The 25,178-nt window shown below is 33.3% G+C and overlaps 1 protein-coding gene across 1 annotated transcript; it reads right to left on the bottom strand.

Annotated features, from left to right (window-relative positions):
- Window positions 1-167: 167 nt before the first annotated feature.
- On the bottom strand, window positions 168-23,498 carry LOC148605481 (scavenger receptor cysteine-rich type 1 protein M160-like). Its single transcript, XM_088548952.1, has 20 exons — window positions 23,342-23,498; window positions 22,256-22,339; window positions 21,711-21,793; window positions 21,279-21,353; window positions 20,636-20,792; window positions 19,427-19,610; window positions 18,841-19,019; window positions 16,874-17,113; window positions 16,377-16,545; window positions 15,841-15,968; window positions 15,207-15,363; window positions 14,549-14,658; window positions 13,810-13,993; window positions 12,247-12,425; window positions 11,482-11,721; window positions 10,835-11,003; window positions 4,770-4,897; window positions 4,130-4,286; window positions 706-823; window positions 168-226 (listed from the first exon to the last, which is right to left on the bottom strand). Exons 1-19 carry the CDS (start codon window positions 23,373-23,375, stop codon window positions 724-726), a joined length of 2,757 nt encoding a protein of 918 aa, XP_088405078.1. The 5' UTR covers window positions 23,376-23,498; the 3' UTR covers window positions 168-226; window positions 706-723.
- Between the last annotated feature and the right edge of the window lie 1,680 nt (window positions 23,499-25,178).

Below are 25,178 nucleotides of genomic sequence, written 5' to 3' on the forward strand. Positions count from 1 at the left end.
TCTTTTACTTTGACAAGAAACTTTTGCACTGTTCAATTTTTTAAAATTTTACACCCAATTGACTCTTGCACTTGTAATTCTTTACATATCAATTAAAACAATGCATTGTCGAGTTGGTCAAACATATTTATATTGCTACTGTTTTTTTTTAAAAGAATATTGAGTCATCTTGTACTAAGAATTTAATAGTGTAAGCATACAGAGTTTTACTCTTGTAGGTTGAAACCTGAAATTTAAATTAATATATTTTTTTACAGTATATCTTACTCGGAACAAATTTTAATACAATCATAGTAGAAACAAATGGTTTGATGAAGCAACCCTAGTTAATTCATATAGAGTCTTAATCTCCACAACGAAAGTATATATGTCTTACATGCTGTAGGGCTTTTATTCCATTTGTTGTATATTAGTGTCTCTGATTTTAATATCACTGCTAGAACTTTAAGCTATTTGAAAATATATTATCTGACCTTTTTACCAGTCCTTTTGTTTCTTTAAACAAATCATGATTTTTCTTTTTCTTATAGACACCTCCAAGTGATCTGTACTGGTTTTGCTTTATCATCCATTTTCATTTTATTTTTAACTAGTCTTCATAGAGTTTCTTTGTTTTTTTTTATTTTTCATCTTGCGAATTGCTTTCCTCGTGCATTTTGAATAGAAATTTTTGTGAAATAGTTTGCCTGTGCATGATATAATTACATATTGAGCCATATTGCATCAATTTTCAATAACTGCAATGCCATTGACTCTTCCAAACACTGGTGGTCCAATGGGTACCTCATGGGTTCCATCATTTTTGTTTATTTTCATCACTCCACTTGAAATAAAAAAAAACATGTGTTATCAAAAATTAAAAAAAAAATAGTCGTTTCCCCCACTTTACAAATATAAACGTTGCATAAAACAGGTTTTAAAAAAGTGTTAAAACATCTGATATGTATAAATATGTATAAACGTTTCATTTATATAAAATGTGCAATTAAAATATAGACAAATTTAAAGTTGATATACATGGCTTGAACATAGAAATGAATTTCTACCTAGAAATATGTATATAATCAGTAATTTGAACGTTATAAAGATCAGAATTAAAGGCCGTGTCATGGGTATTGGTGATGCGAAATATAGTAATATGTCAATAAAAATGGGCTAAATTGGACGTTTACTACTAAAGTACGGTATTATATAGGGTCAACTATGTCATGTATATCTACAATTATCTAAAGAAATTAATAACCTATTATGTTCAGTCGATGAAATCCGGAAAGGATAATAATCGAAAAACGAAAGCAAAATTAACGTTAACATTCAATTTGATTAAGAGTTTTTCACTACGTAGGTTTTAGAATTCTAACAAATAGGCTTCTGGAGCAGAGTTATGCTACTACAAGATTGAAGTCATCACTACAAAAGTTTCATGGCCGTATTATGAACTCGTGGATCGTTACGATGTATCCATCTGCGCCATGAAAACTGATTTGTTCAGCCAGCACTCCACAGTATTGTAGAACTGCCTAATTTTGGTCTTGTAATCTGATGCTTTGTAACATTTATCACTTTAAAAAATTGTCAAGCATCTGTAAATCTATATATCTAGAAATAGCTCAAGCCAAGGCCTTCAGGATGCAGTAAAAATTTTCTGGAAAAAAAATTACCCACAGCATATAGGGTTACCATAGAAACCATGCAAAAACATGCGAAAATTTGCAAAAAAGTTCATAAAATCTGGTTTAAAAATATCAAATTTCCCGCAAAATATCTGAAATTTTTATTTCAATCCCTGAAACTGTTCAGACTTTTCCCTTCAAAAACCCCTTCCTCATATGGGCATCGCCAGTTAGATTTTGAGCTATTTTACTTTGTAATCCACTTATTAAATTTAGCATGGTAAAATTGACTTACTTTCAGTTTCACAATGAAGTCAAATTGTCATTGAAAAAAAGCCCCTTCAACATTGAAAATATATAAAACATTGCAAAATACTTTTAAAAGTCCCTTTTTTTTCAGAAAATGTTTTATCAACAATAAATTCTTCATTTTTAATCACTATAACAACCACCGGTTTCCATTTATATCATTTTTCATCCCTAGCCGAAAGTGCGAAACTAAACTAAACTGTGGAGTGCTGGCTTTAACAGAATGCAATATTAAATATTGTAATTTTCTAGTTATTTCTTGAAAGCTTACCTTCTTACGAGTAAAATGACACCAAATTTATCATAATTGGACAATTGATAACAATTTTAGAGGCATTCTCATACTAGGCTATCTCCTCGTCATTAGTGGAGAACTTTCCTTATACCTAAGTGCAGATATGCATTTCACTGTTTTGCTATAATCATCTTATAAATGAAAATTTCCACTTAAAACATACAAAATCACGACCCATATGTACTTATAAACCCTAAATTTGGGGTTTTGTAAGCTTTTAACACAGGTTTTATGCCAAAATAGTGCATTTGAAGCTCATCACATGAAAAATCACAGAAATCTGAATGAACTGAAAACCAAGTACTAAAAAGTCTACTCAAGGCCTAAAGTTATTAAACCTTTGCTTATTGTGCACTTAAAAGTTGCCCGGTTAACTATTTTACATGTAACCTGCGCAAATATTTAGCTTTTAAAAATATATTTCATTCTTTGGGATGGCAAGAGCCATATTCACACATGAATCAGTTCAATGATTGTTTTGTTAACTTTGCAAAAAATCTGCATACTTGGTTGCTAGGGACTTATTAGCTAACAACAACATAGGTCCATACCATAAGTTACATTGTTTTAACCATTGTATCAAAACATAGCATAAAAACACTAGTTTCTAAGATGTAAAGCAATGTTTTAAATGTGTAGGGGTATAGACAGCTTCCTTTAACCCAGCACTCCACAGTATTGTAGAACTGCCTAATTTTGGTCTTGTAATCTGATGCTTTGTAACATTTATCATTTTAAAAAATTGTCAAGCATCTGTAAATCTATATATCAAGAAATAGCTCAAGCCAAGGCCTTGAGAATGCAGTTAACATTTTCTGGAAAAAAATTACCCACAGCATATAGGGTTACCATAGAAACCATGCAAAAACATGCGAAAATTTGCAAAAAGTTCATGAAATCTGGTTTAAAACTATCAAATTTCCCGCAAAATATCTGAAATTTTTATTTCAATCCCTGAAACTTTTCAAACTTTTCCCTTCAAAAAAACCTTCCTCATATGGGCATCGCCAGTTAGATTTCGAGCTATTTCACTTTGTAATCCACTTATTAAATTTAGCATGGTAATAAATTGACTTACTTTCACTTTCACAATGAAGTCAAATTGTCATTGAAAAAAAGCCCCTTCAACATTGAAATTATATATAAAACATTTTAAAATACTTTTAAAAGTCCCCTTTTTTCAGAAAATGTTTTATCAACAATAGATTCTTCATTTTTAATCACTATAACAACCACCAGTTTCCATTTATGTCATTTTTCATCCCTAGCCAAAAGTGCGAAACTAAACTAACTGTGGAGTGCTGGCTCAACGTGTCGTAGTTTTCCTTTCCTCTTTCGTCTACCCGGGATTTGACTTTTTATGAGCAACTCGGCGGTTGTTTCTAGAACAGTAGAGGACGCCTTACCCTACCGGTGCACCTGCTCCATGCTCCCAGTTTTTAGTGGCGTCCGAGTTGCTCATTCGCTTTTGTTACTTTGTATGTATGATTTTAGTTACTTGATGTTCTTTGTTGTGTATGTCTGTTTTTCATGTCTGGTCTTTGTCCCTGTATTACATTCTTTTGATTACCGCTATAACCTTGGTTCCCTTGGTTACTCTCTGTAAAGAGATGCCGGCCAAAAGTAGCAAATCTGACATTCCAATGGAATAACTCCTACAAAGGATAGTCATTCAAAGTCAACCCTTATGGAGACTCAAAAGAGCTCTTTAAGCTGACGACTATTAACACCTTTTTCTGTATGTCTTGTAGTTTCTGGAAATTACAATGAGTAACTACACTATTTTACGCTCAATTGTCAAAAGTATACATGGAAGGTGTACATTTAATTCAATACAAGAAAACTGTCTAACTCCGGATTATAGCAAATCAATTGTCAAGCTAAAAAATAATTTGTTATATGTTGTACTTACTCTTTATTCCAGTCGGAGAAGAAAAGGTATGTGCTGTCAACATCAATGCCATAGAAATGAGCCCCATTGTCTTGAAATACAACTTTTCTGCCTGTCCCGTCTGTATGCATGGATTCTATTTTGTTGGTTCCAGCATCACAGAAATAAAGAAGGCTTGCTGAATAGAAAAGAAATATAATTTCTGTTAAAGTTTGCAGTTGGAGCAAAAAGTTTGTTTTTGAAAAGCATCAACATATTTTATGTTCTCATACTTATTTGAATTATGTTAGCACCGGTTTAAAATGAAGAATAATCACGCCACTTCCAGATAAAAGTTATCCTTAATAACTATTAATAAGCGTTAGTTCCTAAATCATTGATTTCAAAATGAGTAAAATGTATCAATAGCTGTAAAAGTCCAACACAATTACGGTTGCTTAACATATTAACATCATTCTTTTCCCAACACACAAGCCTCCTTTTACACGACTTATTATTTTCTCTAAACGCAACAAATCATTTTAAGTCATATTATTGCAAAATTGTACGCATCTCTTTTTACATTTTACCTTGTATGGTACAATATTTCATTTATTTAAACTCGAAATTCCTCTGTATGACGCCCATATCAATCAGTGAAAGGGACACATGATAGACTTACATGCTGGGTCAAAAACTATGCCGTTTGGATATTTAAGTGTTTCGTTAGCAAGAACCTGTCTTCCAGTTCCATCATAGTTAATCTTTTCTATCTTTGGATGTGTGCCCCAGTCGGTCCAATAAACAACTCTACAAAACAAGTCGATTACTAACAAAAATATTGTACTTTTCTAAAAGTCGTGTTAGAATACAGAATTAGGCAAAAATATATCTTAGAAAATGAGGAGTAATCAAGCTTCAGTAGCATCTTATTTGGCATGAATCTGACCTATAGCTTGTTTTAAGTCAGTCACTGCATGTAGGATCTAACAATGCTCAATTTAACTTTCTATACAGATTGCCTTATTAGATCTGTTGAGATTTTACCTCAAATAAGTCTTTGATAATCATGGAAGCGGATTTCTTGCAAAAAATGCAGTGCAATTGAAAAGAACTCATTGGAAAGAGAGTAGAATGGAGTCCTGTTAGGACTATAATGACTGAATGGAAAAATTATTTGTATTTTACTAAGGTACAGACCATTTTTATACTGAAAGGGGGGTGTCTGGGATTTTCAATGTTGCTAAATAATTTATTCGTGCTCTTCTTAAAATTATTTTATTTTTTTAATAGTAAATGAATTATATTTTTTTCAGGAATATTGTAAAATTTATTTTTGCAATTCACTTTACGATAAACAATAAATAGAAAAATATTATAACAATGGAAGGCATATAAAAGTAAAAATACAATTCAATCAGATATGTCAGATATTTTATTGTTTTTTTTAAGACGAAAAAGAATTAATTGTAGATTTTCATCCCGCCCATAAAAAATTGCCAAAAATAAATAAAATGGTGCGGGAATTTCAAAATCCGGATTTGTTTCTAGTATTGAGGTACTATAACACACAAATATTTCATTTCCTGGTGACTAAAATGATGTTTCTTCTCTGAATCTCATGTGGCTGTGGATTTAGAACTTAACTGAATAATAGCTAAAATAAGGCTTGTAAGGAATAAAAAAATTAAATCCTCCCAATCACACCATATTTTTGTGAAGGTTGGATGAAAACCCACCATTTATAGTCGGCGTCACATAAATAACATACTGTTAAAATTTGAATAAAAATATTTTCTACGACTTTATTGACACCTACCGTCGTTTAAATTGTCTTAAATGACTTGCTCATTCGTTTAGCCAAACGGCTTCTCCCTAAACATTGAATCGTTAAATTCCGGTCAGATTTTAATTCTAGGTGGCAATATTTACATTGTAAAAAGTCGGCCATGTTTACAGTGATCGGGTTGCTAGGAGATGTTATTTACGTTTAAATGGTTTGTCCAAAAACCGAAGAACCCAGAATGCAATTCGGCGTTATTTCGGATATCTCGGATTTATTTTACGCGAACAACGTATAATACCGAGAAGTTGATCAAGCAGACGATTGTCACCGGAGTTCGACGGGAACTTACGCACTTCGTTTGTAAACAAATCGTCCCGTAAAAACCAACATGGCGGATATTAGTATGGGATTTTCCCGTAAGGATTTGTTACGCATGATTTAAGCTAATAAGCGACTTGTTTTTGAGAAGCTGTTTGGCTAAACGAATGAGCAAGTCATTTAAGACAATTTAAACGACGGTTGGTGTCAATAAAGTCGTAGAAAATATTTTTATTCAAATTTTAACAGTATGTTATTTATGTGACGCCGAGTATAGATTAACTTGACCTAAACAAGACATGTATTGTCTGTAGCCAGGAATCGGCCGCGGAGCTGCTCCAATTTGCTTCTACTAAAACATAACAGAGCCCACGCAACAATCAATTATGTATGCTCAAAATAGATTGATCACCTTGTATATATGTACATTTGTACATGTATATTGTCTTTTTAGCATCCCAGAATATATCTATGAGGTAGGACGTAATCTACGAGTAAAATCATGATTGTACATGATATCTAATTAAAATTCGTGCACACCTATATTTGTTCTATAATGCAAATGAAACATTATAACTGAGGAATAACTTCTTGATTGGATTTCAATTATAGTTAAGTAAAACTGAATGTATTTTGTAATACATATCACAAGTATATTTCAAGGATTTTGTATTGGCATCCGATCATCAGCCGCCCCACAAGTATATAGTGAAAGTATTAATTAGTTTCGTAATCATATGTATTATGTAAAAGATGCATATTTATAGAATGATATATAAAGGTGATGATTTAATCATTAGCATGTTAAAAAATGTTATGGAATAATATTTATAGTTTAATTGTTCACGATAGACGTGTGTTATCAAGGTTTGACAACGCTTTAAGGCTGCGATGGGTGGTCGTTCAAATAGTTGATAGCATTCAGACTCATTAAATATATAAGACCAGTGCTTTGGTAACAAATACGAAATTGTGTGTAATGTTGGATGATATTTTGTTAAAAATGTTAACAACTTTTTATTTGTTTTATTGTCTTTTAAGTCTAAGAGCAAGCTGCATATTTTGCTGAATTTCAGAAGTCGAGTAGCTTTGTTGAGATTATGCGTTACGCATATTCAACTACTATCAAAACTAAAGTAAGGTTTCACCCTAAATGAGACTTTAAAATGTTCCGTTTGGATGTGCACTCTTTCTATGCAGGTATTGAAAACTTTCAGTTTTTTTATTCTAGTAGGTCGGTCGCTTCTAAATTGTTAAATCTAAGGAATTTACTGACGTCTTTGAGAACGAACAAAAGAATGTAATCCAGTGACAAAGACCAGACACGGAAAACAGACATACACAACAAAGAACATAAAGTAACCAAAACCACACATACAAAGTAACAAAAGGAAATGGGTAGACAAACGAAGAAAGGAAAACTATGACCCGTTGAATAAATTAGTTTTCATGGTGCAGATGGATACACCATAACTATCCTCGAGTTCATGATGACGACCATAAAACTTGTGTAGTGATGATTTCAATCTTGTAGCAACATAATTCTGCTCCAGAAGCCTATTTATTCTAGCGCGATAGAAAAAAGTCTGCGTAGTTTCGGCAAGCTCTGGCATAACGTATGAGTTGTAATATGAACACTCCATACGCAGGTGCTGAAGGGATGTTGTCACAGATGAAAGAAAAGTTGACAATTCTGAATGAAAAGTCATCACGTTTGTCGTAAAGTTTGGTCAATAGTTTTCCTTTACCATCGATTTCTGAGTGAAGGTCAAGATATGAGGCTGACTTCACAGTGTCTGTAGTATTCTTTATCTCAAGTTCTTTGGGGTAGATGCGATGTATCAAAACCCCGAAATTAGGATTATTTAAAGATAATACGTCATCTATATAGCGGAAACAGAGATCAAAGGATCAAGCCAAACGATATTCTTTCTTTCGGATCAGATCAGCTTTAAAGTCAGCCTCATAATATGTCAGCAAGCAAAGGAGCACAATTTGTTTCCATTGGAATGCCGACCGTTTGTTGAACAACACGTCCACCACACTTAACAAATATGTTAAATAAATTCCAGCATTTTGTAAACATTTTCCTGTATATTTGGAAGATGATTTGGAATTATTTCGTACAAAGTATGAGGAATCTATATATTTGTATCTAGGTGTACCATCGTTTTTGGAAAAACAACGATGTATAATATTTTTGAATCGGGATTTTAACTAAGTATGGGGAATAGACGTATACAGTGTTGAAAAATCATATGTTGTAATGCTGTTCAGATAATTGAACTGATTGTCTCCATAAGATCTTTCGAATTTTTCAGGACCCACATTGAATTAATACCACTACGGGAGTAACAAGTAGGACTGCAGACCCTCTTTGACAGTTGTGAGTATAGAAATTAAAAGTTTTGAAAGAGGTTTGGTGGTACATTTTGCAGATCCAGCTATGAAACGTTGTTTGTATGGATTCTTGTGGTGTGTAGGAATCCAGTACATAGACGGTAAACCATCGTCCTTGGTAGAGAGACCAAAAGATGATAGCACAGTTTTATGGTTTTCCACAATCTCTTCTTTGGAAAGTGTGGTAACAGTATAGGTCTTATCACTGCTATTATTTTCTACGTCTACCTCTGATAATAAACATTGGATATAAAACGTTTTGCAGACAAAAACAATGTTGTTTTGGGCTTTGTCTGCTTGTACGACAGAATACTTTTCATGTATAGTAGACGATATTTTTGCCACATCGGGGTCTTTGAAAACTGATGTAGCCTTGGCACTCATTGACCCACTTAAAACTTGCATAGTCCTCGACGGCATCCAAAAGAACTTTAAAGTTATATTTCCAATTTATGGAGCGTGGTTCGCGGTACTTGGGACCTTTAGAAAGGATATTACGCAGAGATTCGTTTTCGATGATGGTTAAATCTCCCCTAACGACGTGACCGGAAAGACCATCTTTGAATGAAGAGTTTTTGCAAGAACAGTCACGTGGTTTAGCCTTGAAGTCCTCAATCTCGAGATCCTTTTATAATTGAAAATTTTGGATGAAAAGACCCATAAAGAAAATAACGCCATCATCTCGGAACTTTTGATGCACAATTATGTTGTGCTTGTTTCGGAACTTATCAATAATAAAGTTAATGAGTTCATGCGCTCGTATGTCGCATATTTCAGGGCTAGAGACTGTCCCCATTGCTCATCCTACACGCTAGAAGAAATTAGAGGGAGCAAATTAAATCTAATATTAGAAGTAAATTGTCTTTCATCGGAACTAAAATATCAGTCGTCTTTTTTCATTTTAAAGTAGATGTTTTCGGTCGCCTTAACATGTTTGTATACATGATTGTTATATCATAAGTTCATAGGAAATTGGTAGTCATTCAGAAACTGTAATATTTAATAAACTGTTCCGAGCTGTCGCGTACATAAGTTCCTTGGTGTTTAACTATAGGTAGCAGAAAATAGTAATGAAGTCTATCCGAGCATTCCGTTGGAGAACCACATTGAGAAATGATCGGACGACCTGGTCTTTTTATCGCTTCTCTGTTGGAGATACAATGTTAATTATTCAAAGGAACCAATATTCTAGCGGAAATTCAGAAGCCTAATTATAAGAAATACAGATTCTACAAAAAGCTACGTAGTTACGGCAAGCACAGGCATAACGCAGGAGTTGTGATATGAAACGTAGGTGCTGAAGGGATGTTGTCACATGTGAAAGGAAAGTTTACAAAAAGGAAATGAAAAAAATCATCGCGTTTGTTGTATAGTTTGGTCAAAACTTTTCCTTTACCTAAAGTGTCGGTCAAGGTACGAGGCTGACTTCACAGTGCCTGTTGTATCCTTTATCTCAAGTTCTTTGGGGGTAGATGTAATGTATTTTTTAACAATAATACGTCATCTTTTTAGCGGAGACTGGAATAAAATGATCTAGCTAACTGATGGTCCTTCCTTTGGATCAGATCAGCTTTAAAGTCAGCCTCGTAAGAGGGAATAAAAAGGTCTTCGAGTAGAGGAGCACAATTAGTTCGTGTATTTTTGGTAGAATTACAGTCTGTCGCTTTTTATATTTTTACACCCTTGTTAAAGCCCTGTTCAAACTTTTCCTAATGGGTGTTGAATCTGAGCATAACGGTTTGTTTAAAATACTGGATTAATATAAAATAAAAGTCTCTGGATCTTGAAACCGTAAAATGTTATTAATAAAGACATATAATACATACTTCTTCATATATAATTTAACATGTTGAATAACAGTTTATAACATATTCACTATTTGTACACGCCATTCCTCTCCCCTTTTCTTTTTTAAATATTATTTTGTACCTTTTTATGAAAAACAGAATACAACATTTTTTTTACTATTGTGACATATTGTGAATAAAAGACAATTATCTACAAAAGTAATACTTTAGAGTACTCAAACCATCCTAAACATTTAAATATGATGTGTCTCTATTCTCATTCTTTTTGTGAAGCAGATCCAGTACTTTCTTATAGAAAAATGAGAATCATTAGTAACCAGATTTTTTATTATTATATCTACTGGCAAACATCAGTTTCTTTTTTCAAATGTAAAAATCATATGTTTATTTACTTTCATTCCACAAGTTCCAATTGAGCGAATATTATAGGATTACCTGTTTGCTGTATCGAGAGTTATTCCTCTGGGATTATGAACATCCGTCGTCGTCAGATTTTTCAAACCTGATCCATCCAAATTCATGAAACCCAAAAGTTCGTTTCCATAGTCAGTGTAGAAAAGAAGACGGTTTGTTGAATCAACAGCAATACCATCAGGTGTACCGGCTGTTTATGAAAACAGTTATTAGCGCTTAATAATACAAATATATTTTGAAATTGATGAAAAATAACCATCCAATGCGTTAACTAACCAATGAACTTGGAGTTCCTTTCTTACTATATTTTGATTAATTTTTTTTGTGTTGTACGATTTTTCTCTACGACTTTTCTTGTGATCGTTTTTGGCTTTTAAAAGTACAGGTTCGGCTTTGAATCAATCAGTTTGGGGTCCAAACTTCCTTAACAATTTGAATGCATTCAGTATGCCCCATTTCAGAACAAATAAAAGTAATGAAGGAGGTTGTGAAATTTTGACTGGTCATCTGGTGATCACTTTTGTAGTGCAAAATAATGGGAAATAAAATTAAACTAAACTGTTTTTAATTTAACTTCACAAAACGTAGATAAAACTCTTTTGGTATACTGCATTTTTTGCATGATTCTTAGATGAATCAATATTTAGACTGCGTTTAGTTTAACTTACCGTAATTGAGTTGCTGTATAACCTTCATGCCCGTTCCATCAATATTTGAAGTTCTGATTTGTGCCAATTTTACGTCAGAATAAAATACTTTTCTGGACTGAGGGTCAAAGTCAATAGCAATTGGATTGAAAATGTTCTGATTCGGAATGGCAGAATAACTTCCGGTTTCCATGTCCATTCGGTATATCTCTTGCATTGTTGTGTCAGTTGATAATATAAAATTGCTTACTTCGGCTGCATCTGTAGGAAAAATCACAAGGGGAATTCCACACGTATATGGGTATTTATTTTTTATATACTTCATAATTGAAAATTCAGTGCTGTTTACTTTCATAAATGAAGTAAAATAATGTGTGTTAGTGGCATAGTATAATATCGAAAGGACCGATTCAGAGACTGTATGGCATTCAGGGATTGTTATATTTCTCGCACACACCATTTTGTACATTTTACGTTCTCTGTTGCGTGTGTCTCTTTTCCAGGTCTGGTCTTTGTCCCTCAGTTACATTCTTTTGATATCCACTAGAAGTTTGATTCCGTTGATGACGTTTCTGATTGGTGAAGACGTATTTAACGGAAGCTGAATTTCTGAATTGATCCATATAGAGCATTGTTATGGAAAAAAAGCTTATTTCACAACACATTTCAATATACAAAAACGAAGAAAAAAACTTCAGGGTTGGCCATTTTTTTAACATCGAAAATAGATTGACTTGGCCAAAGAAAACAATTCAGGTTATTTTAATAAATGTTTAACATGCTTACTGAATTGGCATCTTACTCCAGCATCTTCGTTATGGTCACAGTCGTGTAGAGCCCATCCTTGGGGCAATTGACATTGTGCAATATGTGTTTCGCTACCGGTACATTTTACTTCATCCATGAAAATTGGAACATAGTTGTCAGACCCAAACGTGGCGTTTCCAAATGCAACAGCGTTTTGGCTATGAATAAAAACAGTCCCAGTTGTTACTAATTGATAGGTTTTTGATTTTGATGAAAGGTTGACCAAACTTTAATAATGTAATCATATGACAAAACACGTACACAAAATTGTATTGCTAATCTATCTAACAAATCGTCATCTTATACAAATAATTCAATTGAATAATTAAAAAGCCTAAAATTTGTTAATCTACATATATGGTAAAATATACGTAAAACGACTTATTCTGGATCGATAGACTTATAATTGATGTCCTTAATTTATGCTCGGCAATTTGCAATCTTGAAAAGCCAACCTTTTACTCGACCAACTGTGCTCAGTACTAATTTCCTAATCTTTATGTTAATTACTACAGTCAACCGGAAAACTTAGTAGTGTCTATGCCTTGTTACTTTCAAGCTAGCAGAACTAATAAATTTGCGATGTGACGCGTTGTCAATCTGGAAGAGGGTAAGATACACTAATTTCTCCTCTCGGGGGATATTAGTGATTATTTTTTGTCTTTTTCAAAATTTTTGTTAGCCTAATGCCGAGTTGATTTTCTTTGCTAAAATTACGAAGGATTTTTTTTTTCAACAAAGGTGTAGATGCAATTAATTAATACAGACACTGTGAAGTCAGCCTCATATCTTGACCTACACTTAGAAATCGATGTTAAAGGAAAGATACTGACCAAAGCAGATACGACAAACGTGATGACTTTTCATTCATTTCTGACAAATTTCTTTTCATCCATGGCAACATCCCTTCAGCACCTGCGCATGGAGTGTTCATATCACAACTCATACGTTATGCCAGAGCTTGCCAAAACTACGCAGACTTTTTGTATCGCGCTAGAACTCTAACAAATAAGCTTCTGGAACAGGGTTATGTTGCTACAAGATTGAAGTCATCACTACACAAGTTTTATGGTCGTCATCATTAACTCGTAGATCGTAAGGGTGTATCCGCCTGCGCCATGAAAACTGATTTGTTGAATATGTCATAGTTTTTCTTTCCTCTTTCGACTATCCCAGATTTGACTTTTTATGAGCAACTCGGCGGGTGTTTCTAGAAAAGCAGAGGACGCTTATTCTACCGGTGCACTTGGTCAATGCTCCCAGTTTTATGTGGAGTCCGAGTTGCTTATTTGCTTTTGTTACTTTGTATTTATGATTTTAGTTACTTGATGTTCTTTTTTGTGTATGTCTGTTTTCCATCTCTGGTCTTTGTCCCTGGATTACATTCTTTTGATAACCGCTATAACCTTGGTTCCCTTGATTACTTTTTCTAACGGAGCTTCCCTCCTCGTTGTCAAATGAATTTTTGCTGTAAATTAGACCCCTACATGGAGCACAAAGAAAACTACCAAATCGTTTATAGGTTAAGAGACTTGTTCTAACCTGCTGAATCCCATCATAGAGCAAATAACTCCGGCATCAGCATTTGTCCATGAGTCATCACAAATAGTACCCCACACACCATTAACATACACCTCGACTAGACCCTCATTATGGTTTCCTGTTCCAACCAGTCGTACGAACATATGACTCTCGTCTATTATAAGTGGTGCTCTAGTGGCAACACCTGAAATTTTTGTATCATGTGTATCTAAACATTAGTACTTGACAATGAAATAACTCCTGAACAAAAATAATTACGCGCATCATACACAAATCACATTATATATTCCTATATATGTAGAATGTAAGACCAGAACTATGAATGCCTGAACAATATTCTGACGGAAGTTACAAAATTAGTCAACACGGTCGTAGACGATCGCGCAAGTGTGGAGGCGATGTTTCGTCGATGGATACTATTTTATATTTATTTATTTATATGTTTATTCAATAATAATTGAAAATTATTGGCTGTGTAGAAATGTATTAAGCTTTCCAAGAAGAAATTCATGCGCATTCTCCTCATCGAATGAGATTTTGCCCATACAACATGGTAGTGCTCCGTAAACAAAAAATGAGCTCCGCCCATCATAGGCATAGCCTTAAATCATATCGTATTAAATACATAAAAGTATTAATAAACGCCTAATAGGTTTCTTTAAAGTTGATTCTGAAGTTTTAAATAAGCTGAGTAGACGTTATAACAAAATGCCCCATGATAACAATGATATTATTTTACCTGGGATTCCATAACCGTATTTGTGAATTCTGATGTCAGCCAATTCTCTGAATCCTCTGGGTCCAATGGCTCCATGATTTGATCCATCTTTGTTGACTCTCATTACAGTGCTGTTTAATTTAAGAAAAGAGCTGCATATTTTAAGAAGGTCTTTTTTGAAAAAAAGTATGTACCATTTTCCCCTTTATTCACGCTTCCTTCTTTTACTTACCTACAGCAAGTCTTCTGCATATAAGCTACTTTGAGCTTTCACGCCTTAGTCATAAACTCCTTCCTTTTAAATGGACCACTACATTATACAAGAAGGTATGTATTGGGTTCAAAATAAGAAGTAATAATACCTTGTTAAAATGTTCTTTACTTGAAAGCAGAGTTACAAGGCGAAGAAATATACAACCAAACAGGAAACGGAAGTATGGTCTGCGGAGGAGATTGAATTTCAAAAAAGACTTTGGAAAAACACGAAGCTTTGCAAAATGTGAACAAAGGGAAGATAAACTGATATCAAACTATCACTTCCAATACTAGTTTGTGTGTATGATGATATTTAAAATTCATCAACAAAGAGCAATGAAAAACAAAGACCGATAAATCTGGTAATACATTACGTAAATAGATGCTAAGAACTGATTTTTTTTTGGGTAGAAAAAAAACATACTGTTTGGTCCAATCAGTGTAGTAAAGATACTGTTGGTAAATTGAGATAGCAAAAAAGTGTGCTCCTGTTTCTGTATATACTGTTTTTCTGTTTTGGCCTGTGAGGTCAACAACTTCAATTTTGTCGGTGCCAGCATCAACAAAGTATAACTTGTTTTCTGAAAATTTAAGTTTTAGTATTGATAATAAACTGTACAGAGAGATATTTTACGATAAATAAAATATGGTCATGATTATGATAAACATATTTTCCACTGCAGTATACTTTATTGATATTTTTTTGGTTATTTTGTATGTAAAAACTAGGCGGTATTCGTTATTTTGCAGAATTTTTTTAAATTTAAAACTCGTAGCCCTTGTCTCGGGTTGGGAAATTGAAGTATGGAAAAATTGAAACGTATTCGACGTCTTCAAATGAGCCATGAAGTTTAAATTTTTGTTGACAATAAAAACAAAAAACAAAACCAAAAAAACAGAGAAGAACAAAAACAAAAACAAAAACAAAAACAAAAAAAAACCAATTTGAATTATGACAGAATAACTGTAGTTGCAATATTTTAACAAAACGCATTTCGTTTAAAACATAGCTTCTCAACACATAAACAGTCGAATATATGTGCACATACAAATATTACCATCAAAATCGATTGCCATGCCATTAGGCCATTTCAAATTTGTGTTCAGAAGGGTTTGTCTTCCTGTGCCATCATATTTTGCCTTTTCTATTTTTGGTGAAGCTCCCCAATCCGTCCAGTAAACAGTCCTGAGAATAGAAGAAAAAATACAGACTAGTATTTTAAAACTTTTTGTTTGTCTGTTTAATTCTAAAAATGTGTTTATTAAAAGTTTAAATAAATGTTTGAAAAGCCTCATAGAACGGTTAATTGAATAAATGTAGTAAAAAAATTCAAAAGCAAAAAAGCAAAAGCAAACAAACAAAACAACAATAAAAAATAATAAAAAAAACAAATGAAAACTAAAAACTAAAGAAAAAATATACTTAAAATATGACATGCTAACGTAAACTATCACAGACAATTTTGTATTTGAATTTGATGTTTTTACGTGTAACTACTAACTGTGGTGGTTTCATTGGTATTTCCCGCAACATCTTTGCTTTTACTCAAAATGAAAATCCAAGAAACCATAAGCTAAATATAAGTATTCTTACTGAGATCTTGGATCCAAAGCAATGTCTCTAGGTTCGTCTAAGTTGCTGGTTATAGGACAGTTGAAATTTGTTCCATCAAGACGGAGAGAGCAAATCTGATTATTTCCGGTATCAGCGTAGAACAAGTATCTGTTGAGAGGATCAACTTCAATTTTTTCAAGGTCAGAAGCTTAAATAAAAATGTTAGCGATCTAATTACATGTATGTGTAATACCAAGTTTTTTTCGTTTTATCAGAAAGAAGTAATTCATCCGATCTGAAGTCTACTATTGAACATTCACAATTAGATTAATATACTACAGGATACCACATTGTCATAGCAAAACTTTACAGAGGTCGAATTTCAATACAATTAAAGATTTATTCTTTAAAAAAAAAGTCATATTATGTCAGTGGGCCTCCTTTGACATCATATTTAAAAGGTTAATGAAAAACTAGCCCCAAAATCTTCACGCATAGATTAAACTGCATTCAATTGAAGGCATATCAGCTCTAACCTGCATTAAGTTGCTGAAGTTCTCTGATATCTGTTCCACTAAAATGAACACTAACAATTTGCTGTAGTCTCGGATCGACGAAATAAATTCTCCCCTCGTTAGCATCATAATCAAAGGCCGTTGGTGTGTAAAGTCTATTAATTGGTATTTGGACATAACTGAGAGTGTGAAGATTCATTCTGTGGATGGCGCCACCATTATTAATGTCCAACAAAAAGATTATGTTATCCTCAGAACTAGCTGCAAATAAAATTGAAATTTCAATTAACTTTTTAGACAAGTATTGAATTATACAGGTAAGATATAGTATGGTGTTCAATCCCAATAGTTGCAAGACATGAATGAGCCTTCATGACGTAAAAACATTACAATATTTGGCCCCCAATATTACAAATTCGGACGGGATGCGTAGATGCCAGCTGGATGATAGGATTAAAATAATCAAATATAGAGGATTTTAGTTTTCAAATTAATTTAACAGACAGAACGATGAAAGAACGACGAAATATTTACACGCGCCCGTCTTAAAAGACATTATATGGGAGGAGATACAACTTTGATACAAAAGCACCTGGTTATTCTTGCATCAAGAGATTGTATAAAACATGTTTGTTGTTGTACTTAAATACGAGTTAGTATGATGAGGGTGGACTAAAGTAAGTATGTGTCAAAATATACATACATTTTATCGGCAGAGCTGTGTAAATTCGAAAATCAAAATGGTAAATAGTTTGAAAATTATTTGCCCTTTATGCAAAGTGTCTATTGAGTCATTTTTCTATCGTGATAGGCCTATTTTCTGAAAAAAAAAAAGCAAAACAAGAGACCTTCCGGAGCCTGAATCACTCACCTGGTTAAATTTTGCCTTTCAAGGGCAATAACTTTAACAATGAGTTGTCCGACAATTTTAACTCCATGAAGGCTGTAGGACGTATCGTAAGGATCCTTTCATCAATTGAAAGTTTCATTCTATCTATCATAGTTTTCAAGATATTGACTGAAAACTGCTAAAAGCGTATTTTTGCCCTTCTGGTGCACCTGGTCCATGCTCCCAGTTTTTAGTGGAGTCCGAGTTGCTCATTTACTTTTGTTACTTTGTATGTATGATTTTAGTTACTTTATGTTCTTTGTTGTGTATGTCTGTTTTCCATTCTGGTCTTTGTCCCTGGATTACATTCTTTTGATTACCGCTATAACCTTGGTTCCCTTGATTACTCTTTTGCCTTTCAAAGACAAAATAACTCTTACATGGAGTCGTCTGACAACTTTGATCCCCCGGAAAATTGTATAGGCCTTATAATAAGGAGTCAAAGATATTGGCTAAACCTAACGGTTTTGGAGATGTATGCAAAAAACTGCTGTCTGATCCTTATGTTCTATTTTTAGTAATTACGGCCATGTTTGTAACCGATCAAAAATCCAAACGGTCATTTGGTTAAGAATACCCTAAGAATAAAAAAAAGACCTACTTTCATTGAATTCTGTACAGTAGTTTCTGAGGAGAAGATTTTGAAAGTAATGACATCAAAGAGCAGCAGAAAACGTCCAAAAAGGGCAATAACTCCAACATGGCTCAACAGATATTTTCACCAAAATTTGAAAACAGATAGATCTTATCATGCTGAATAAATTTACTCAGTCAGAATTTGGTTGAACCTATCGGTTTTGGAGATACATGCAATAACCTGCTGTCTGACCCCTATGTTATATTTTTAAATAATGGCGGTCATGTTTTTAACAGATCAAAAATCCAAACGGTCATTTTATGCAGGATACTCTAAAAACAATCACTTTAGGTTTCACCCAAATCTATTTAGTAGCTTTAGAGGAGAAGATGTTTGAATATATTGTTAACTACGCCGACGACGACGACGGACGTCAAGTGATGGCAATAGCTCAAATTGCCCACTGCCAGGTGAGCTAAAACGCGAACTTAAACCAAAAAAGGGAAAAGTTAAGTTCTGTACCCGAAGAACACTCAACGCCAGCGTCTTCTCGATGTACACAATCGTTCACACCCCATCCAGCGAATTGACATTGGTCAATGCTCTTTTCAAATCCAGAGCATGTCACGTTGTCCATCCAGATATGGGCAAAGCTAGGAGCTGAGCCAAACCCTGCTGTTGGGACAGACACTGATCCTTCCCTATAAAATAAGTATGTATTTACTTTGAAGTAAAAGTTCAATTGTTGAGAATGATATTGCTAGTAGTTTCTTAATTTGGTCAATCCAAGACTGAAAAGTATTCACTTAATATATGACTTCATTTGGAGACATCAGAGGGAAAATGAAATTTACAAATCAAACCCCACTACTCACTCTGTAAAAAATCATTGAAGAATGTAAAGTTAACGAATTGAAATCTCAAATCAATATTTTGTTACCCTACTAGCGTTACATATTTTCTTTATAAAAAGCGATGCAAATAATGATTCTCAAATAATGTTTAAATCGTGGAAACGTTAAATAAATTTATCAAAGGAAGGTAAATATATACCGTTACGATGTAAAAAGGTCTCAAATGCCAAACAAACGATATTTGTTTCACATACCTGCTATATCCCAACATGCCGCAGATGACTGCAGCGTCCTCTGGTGTCCAGTAGTCATCACATATTGTCCCCCAAACATTGTTATGGAAAACCTCAGCTCTTCCTTCATACGAGTTCGTACCACCAACTAGCCTGGCATAGGTATTAGCATGACCAGGAACGGTTGGGGTTGGACCACCAGCAGCTAGCAACAAGTAAGATTTAACAACATGAGAGTTATCTAACAATAGAAATAAAGTTTATTTCACATTTTGCACTTGATCATGAGGATCATACTTGTACATGCATATGTTGCTCTATTTAAAAGTAATCTTTGAATCAAAATCAGCGAAACTATGGTCACAATTCAAAACTCGAAAAGACAGAAGTAAAATTACGAATAATAATCAGAAGAGCCCATGAAATAGTCATAATAAATTGTAAGCAAGCGATCTATACATTCTAACACATATTCGATGTATACCTCAGTTTGTTTCAGGTCAACCGGAACAGGAAGAAGAAATTTATGTAAAGAAACAAAATTGTCATGTCAAGATATAGACACACCATATTGGTCGAAACCCTTATGGTGGCCACCGTAGAACTTTTGAAGTGCTAACTTTAATCTAAAAGTTGCATGTCTTATCTATTCAAAATATACGCCATACAAACAATTTCCGTAGAATGGGTTAAAACTTTTCCACACTACAGTTAATAGTAATGGATGAAAGAGTGATCAAGGGAACCAAGATTCTAGCGAAAATCAAAAGAATGCAACCAAGGGACAAAGACCAGACATGGAAAACATACAAACACAACAAAGAACATAAATTAACCAAAATAATACATACAAAGTGACAAAAGTAAATGAGCAACTCGGACTCCACTACGAACTGGGAGCATGCCCCTGTACGGGGTACGGGTAGAGTAAGTGCCTTCTGCTTTTCTAGAAATACCAGACGAGTTGCTCATAAAAAGTCAAGTCCAATAAATAAATAATTTCATGAATATTAGGAGATATTGTTCCGAGAAATTCCTTTGCGAGAAAACCTGCCAAAATATTTATGCAACACATGTAACTCTTCTTGTGTGACTTAGCTTCTTCTCTGTCGTAATGGAAGACAACACAAATTTATAGCTAATTTGCATAAGTGCAAATGAAATAAAATTAAGTCAGTGCAGGCTTGTTTTCTTTGGTTAATATTATGATAAACAATATATATAACCTACTGTCTTTGTGGCAAAGATTGTTGTTACATGTGTTACTTGAGCAGCATCTATTACACTCTGTAAGTGTCTGTCTTCTCCTGTCAGAGTCTATGGATCTGGCGTTTTCATGTCTCTTTCCTATCACAGGAATTACACCTCCGGATAAAGCACCGCATTGCTGAAATAATAAAAAAATAATGTTTATACATACTAGTTTTAAACATATTTAACAAAAATGACGCGACTCAACTGGATGTTTGCAAACAACTCTGCCAGGCTTACGCTATTGATAACAACTCAAGTTTTTGGTAAATTCAAAATCTAAGACATTACTAGTACTAATATGAATTAATATCAAGTCATATAAACAGGAATGCATTTATTTTAGTAAAGTGTTTTACAACTATATCTTGCAAAAAAAAAAAACAGTGTAAAAATCATTATGAAAAATCTTTGGTCTTTTGTTTGGAAATGCTCATACCATTTATAGCCTTAATATCTAGTGCAGAGCAAGCTATTGATCTGAAACAAATAACCATATTGAAAAAAAAGATATTTGTTAACATTAAAGCTGACATTTAGCAGGAACACGGTATAAAATATCTTAATTCTAATTACTTTAACTCTACCATATTTGAAGATATCCGACACGTGGGTTACTTACGAGAAGTTTCTTACAACCAAGATTGTAAGTGGTCTGTCCCGGTGCACCGGCTGTGTTAACCGCAGCATAGCAATACTATGATAAAAAGGAAAATAAACAGAAAAACTGTTAATAATGATAACAGAGAAACTTTGTGGCCATTATAAAAAAAAAGATGTTAGCTGTAGTTCTTGTTTTTTTTTTATTATTTTAGTCAGTTTATAAACTAAAAATTGAATTATTCATGGTATTAATGTAGCTATTCGAACCTAGGAATTTTAATCATTTCTTTTTTTGTATTAAAAATTTGATAATGATACATAAAACTATTTAATTGTTATTCACGACATTAGCTTTACTGAAAAAAAAAATCAAATCCGATTTTCCCATGCGAAATCCGCTATTTAGAAAGTGGAAATAGGTATTACATTATTGGGTCTGTGATGTACCTACCTCATCAATGGCACATTGTTTTGTCTGTGTACACTGCTGTGGATCAGCAATGTTCTGACATGTGTAACACATAGGTCCAATTGCTATTCAATATAGTATCACATACAATATGAATGCTAAATTGATATTAGGCCTCCAATTCATTACAAGAATAAAAGAGAATAAAATACTAGATGAAATATCATGAATCTATTTTGACAACTAATGTCGAAGTTGAGGCAATAATTTCGAATTTTAATGTCTGTTTTCATGACAGACCCGGGAATCGAATGCACAGCTTATTTTTGTGTAGTTTTGTGGTTAATGCTGTTATGTTTTCCAAGCTGTTATCACCACAATATGTCGGAAGAGCCGATACATGAACGCTAAATACGGAGACATTGTAAAGTGTCGTGTTTTTCCTGTTTTGTTTTTAACATAATTTTCGTGCCATTTTTTTTCATAATGCTTTGTATTGAGATCCTTGTCCTCTTTGTTGATTTGGTAATTGTTATGACAATATGAAAACTAGATTATTTGACAGAGTAAAATAAATCTTTACATACTTGCAGATCTTTGTGCACGTTCAGCTGCTTTTTCTTTTGTATAATTTTCTGGTTCTAGTTCTCGAGCTAAAGCGCATGTTACTACTGCAAAAAAATATTAAGTGTCAGTCTCTGTAAGAATCATGCAAGTTCTGTAATATGCGATACACCCTAAAAAAAGGCTACATATTTTTATTTTTGTCATTAAGTTGTCTATACGTTGAAATGTATAATTATTCATTCCAATCAGCCTTCTCTTAGGAGATAATACATGTTGAAAATCCAATAGTTTCTATTATACTTAAGCCTCATTTACAGTGTTATCTCCTTTAATTTTGAATTCTTGAGTACATTCTATATAAATTTTATCTCCTAAGAGCATGGCTTATATGAAAAGCCACCTGTTAATTTCTGTTTACTATGACATTTTATGCAAAATATCAAAAATAAAAATATGTAGGCTTTCCAGCCATTAATCACATTTTGCATAATTCCTACCTGGAGTGCTACTTTAATGGTTTGTTTCATTTAATTTGAATGTCTCGTTAATCATATCCAGTTAAAATTTGTCAAATATAAAAAAAATCATAAACTTAGATATCGCATTTGTGTAGTGACGCAGATACCATTGGTCAGATATTGTTTGGGCAAGATAATAAAGTGACCATCTTCCTGGTCCCGCTTTTTGAAAATTTTAATCTGCAATTTTGAAGTGAAATGCAAAGGCTCTATAATAAGTTATTCTGTGGCAAGAATTTTATAAGGTAGATAATGTTATATCTAGCCCAAAGTGACCTAGATTTTCAATTGATTATATAGTTATTTAAAATTTGTTTTTTTCTATCATTTTTTTTTAAATCAGGAACCACATTTCTAGACAGTATGAATGTACAAAACTTTATGAAATCGGGAAATGATTTTTTTATAAGAATGTTACGCCTTATTTGCCCCCATTATTGAAAATAATTTAGTCTAAGTCGTCTCCTAATCTTGTCCTAAATAATGACAATCGTGTAATCTGTAGTGCAGAGTAGGCCAATTCTGATCGAAACATTGAAGTAAAGTAACTTTTTATGAAAAACATACAAAAAATTAAGATTAACTTACCAATAAAAAGTAAAAACCTCCCTAATTCCCCCATTGTTGTCACTTGTGTTGTTCAAACGTGGCTTCTTAGTTTTGAAATGATTACGCAAGACACAGAGATAAGACCAGAGGTTCCGGGGTTAGGTTGGAATAGATTGTTTGCCATGGTTCTTGTGCACGTTTAATGACAATGATGATAAAATCATGAATAGAATAGAAGAGTTTGATATTAGCACCACGGCCTAATTTTTTAAGAGACTGCCATTGTAGAAGACAGGCAGTGTCTGGCATGGATGATACTGTTAATTCTGTTCTACCATTTTATTTGTGTAAATATTATGCTTTTCTCATTACTAGAAAGAACAAGGATATTTCTCTACCAGAAGTGAATGACTCGGAATATATGTTCAATGTTTCCCAACAAATAAACTAAATTATAAACAGATCAGAGAGGTTTTATGTGTCAAGTACTTTCCAATTGTCCATTTTATATTATTATAATTTCAGTAAATTAGGCATTGGCCATTTCATTGCTAAAAAAGGGGTGAGGGATCTTTTTGCCAAAAATGTTCACAATTTGGGAGAATTTTTTTTTACTCAATTATTGAAAAAAATAAATATGATGATTCTATATTTTCCCCATTTTTTTTTTTAACAAGGTCGTTATTTGGGCATAAACGCATGAACGATAGTATTAAACAAAAGTGTCACTCGAAGAGAATTCGGTGGACAAAAATATGAATAATATGTGAAACAACAGATGTTTATATCATCGAAACCTGTACTCTTCCAACCACACCAGGTACAAATGACCGCCCCTAAAGGTTCTAACCAAAGAAAGACAACTGTTGAAATTTCTGGTGTAAAACAATCTTATACAAAAAATGAAACAAAACAAAAACACTTTAATGCAGAGTAAGAATGAGGACAAGTAAAACAACCGTTGAAAAAGATAACGTTTGTGACATTTCTGCTCAAAATTGAACTACTTCAAGTAAAATTAAAAAAAAAAAACACCTTTTCATTATCAAATGTTTGATTTTTGCATTTTGCGACTCACGTAAAGCACATTTTCCATTATTACAAGAAGGCTGATATAGATGTTTTAAGTAAAAATGCACCTTTTTTGTTAAAAAAAAATAAAACACATGAACGAAATACGTCATGTAGCTGTCTCTAACCCAACCCGTTATACAATCAAATCAAGTGTCTGTTGTAGAGTTAAGGTTTTAGGGTTAGTTATGGGTTTAGAGCATAACCTCGGTATATATGTCTTTGGTCACTGTTTTTGATTGGAATTTTACTTTTATAATGATATTTGCAAGTGCTTTAGTTATTTTTTCATGTGATGACGTATTTTTTTCCCTTATCTTCAGTTTTATATACAATTTTGTTTTATTGTGTAGTCTACATTGTGTACCCGGATAGTTTCTGTTTACTGATAGCAGAGGACGCTTATCCTACCGGTGCACCTAGTCCATGCTCCCAGTTATAGTGGAGTCCGAGTTGCTTATTTACTTTTGTTACTTTATATGTATTATTTTAGTTATTTTATGTTCTTTGTTGAGTTTGTCTGTTTTCATGTGTGGTCTCTCAGTTTTGAATCTTGGTTTCCTTGATTACTCTTGCAACGTATTGGCTATTTCGCAGGATTCTGATGTCTCTGAATTGTCTTTTGTTGATGCGTCGGTATATTGGTCTACCGACATCTTCTATATTCATAACGGTTTTGGTCTATTTAAAAAAAACAGTTTGCACTTTCCAAATTTTTCCGTAAAACTCCCGTTATACCTGGGGTTACTCAGTACAGTAAAAACTCGGAGTACACACTTAAAAATAAATTTTCAGGAGAGATGAC

The sequence above is a fragment of the Perna viridis genome, chromosome 10 (assembly GCF_037379345.1).
Source record: "Perna viridis isolate PV_CMFRI_1.1 ecotype Kerala chromosome 10, ASM3737934v1, whole genome shotgun sequence".
NCBI classification, from domain to species: Eukaryota; Metazoa; Mollusca; class Bivalvia; order Mytilida; family Mytilidae; genus Perna; species Perna viridis.

Coding starts and splice junctions, on each gene's coding strand:
- LOC148605481 (XM_088548952.1), bottom strand. CDS start 23,375: ATGGGGGAATTAGGGAGGTTTTTACTTTTTATTG. Junction 12,426..13,809: donor TCTATGATGGGATTCAGCAG/GTTAGAACAAGT, acceptor TTTTATTCATAG/CCAAAACGCTGTTGCATTTG. Junction 11,722..12,246: donor TGGAGTAAGATGCCAATTCA/GTAAGCATGTTA, acceptor TTTTTCCTACAG/ATGCAGCCGAAGTAAGCAAT.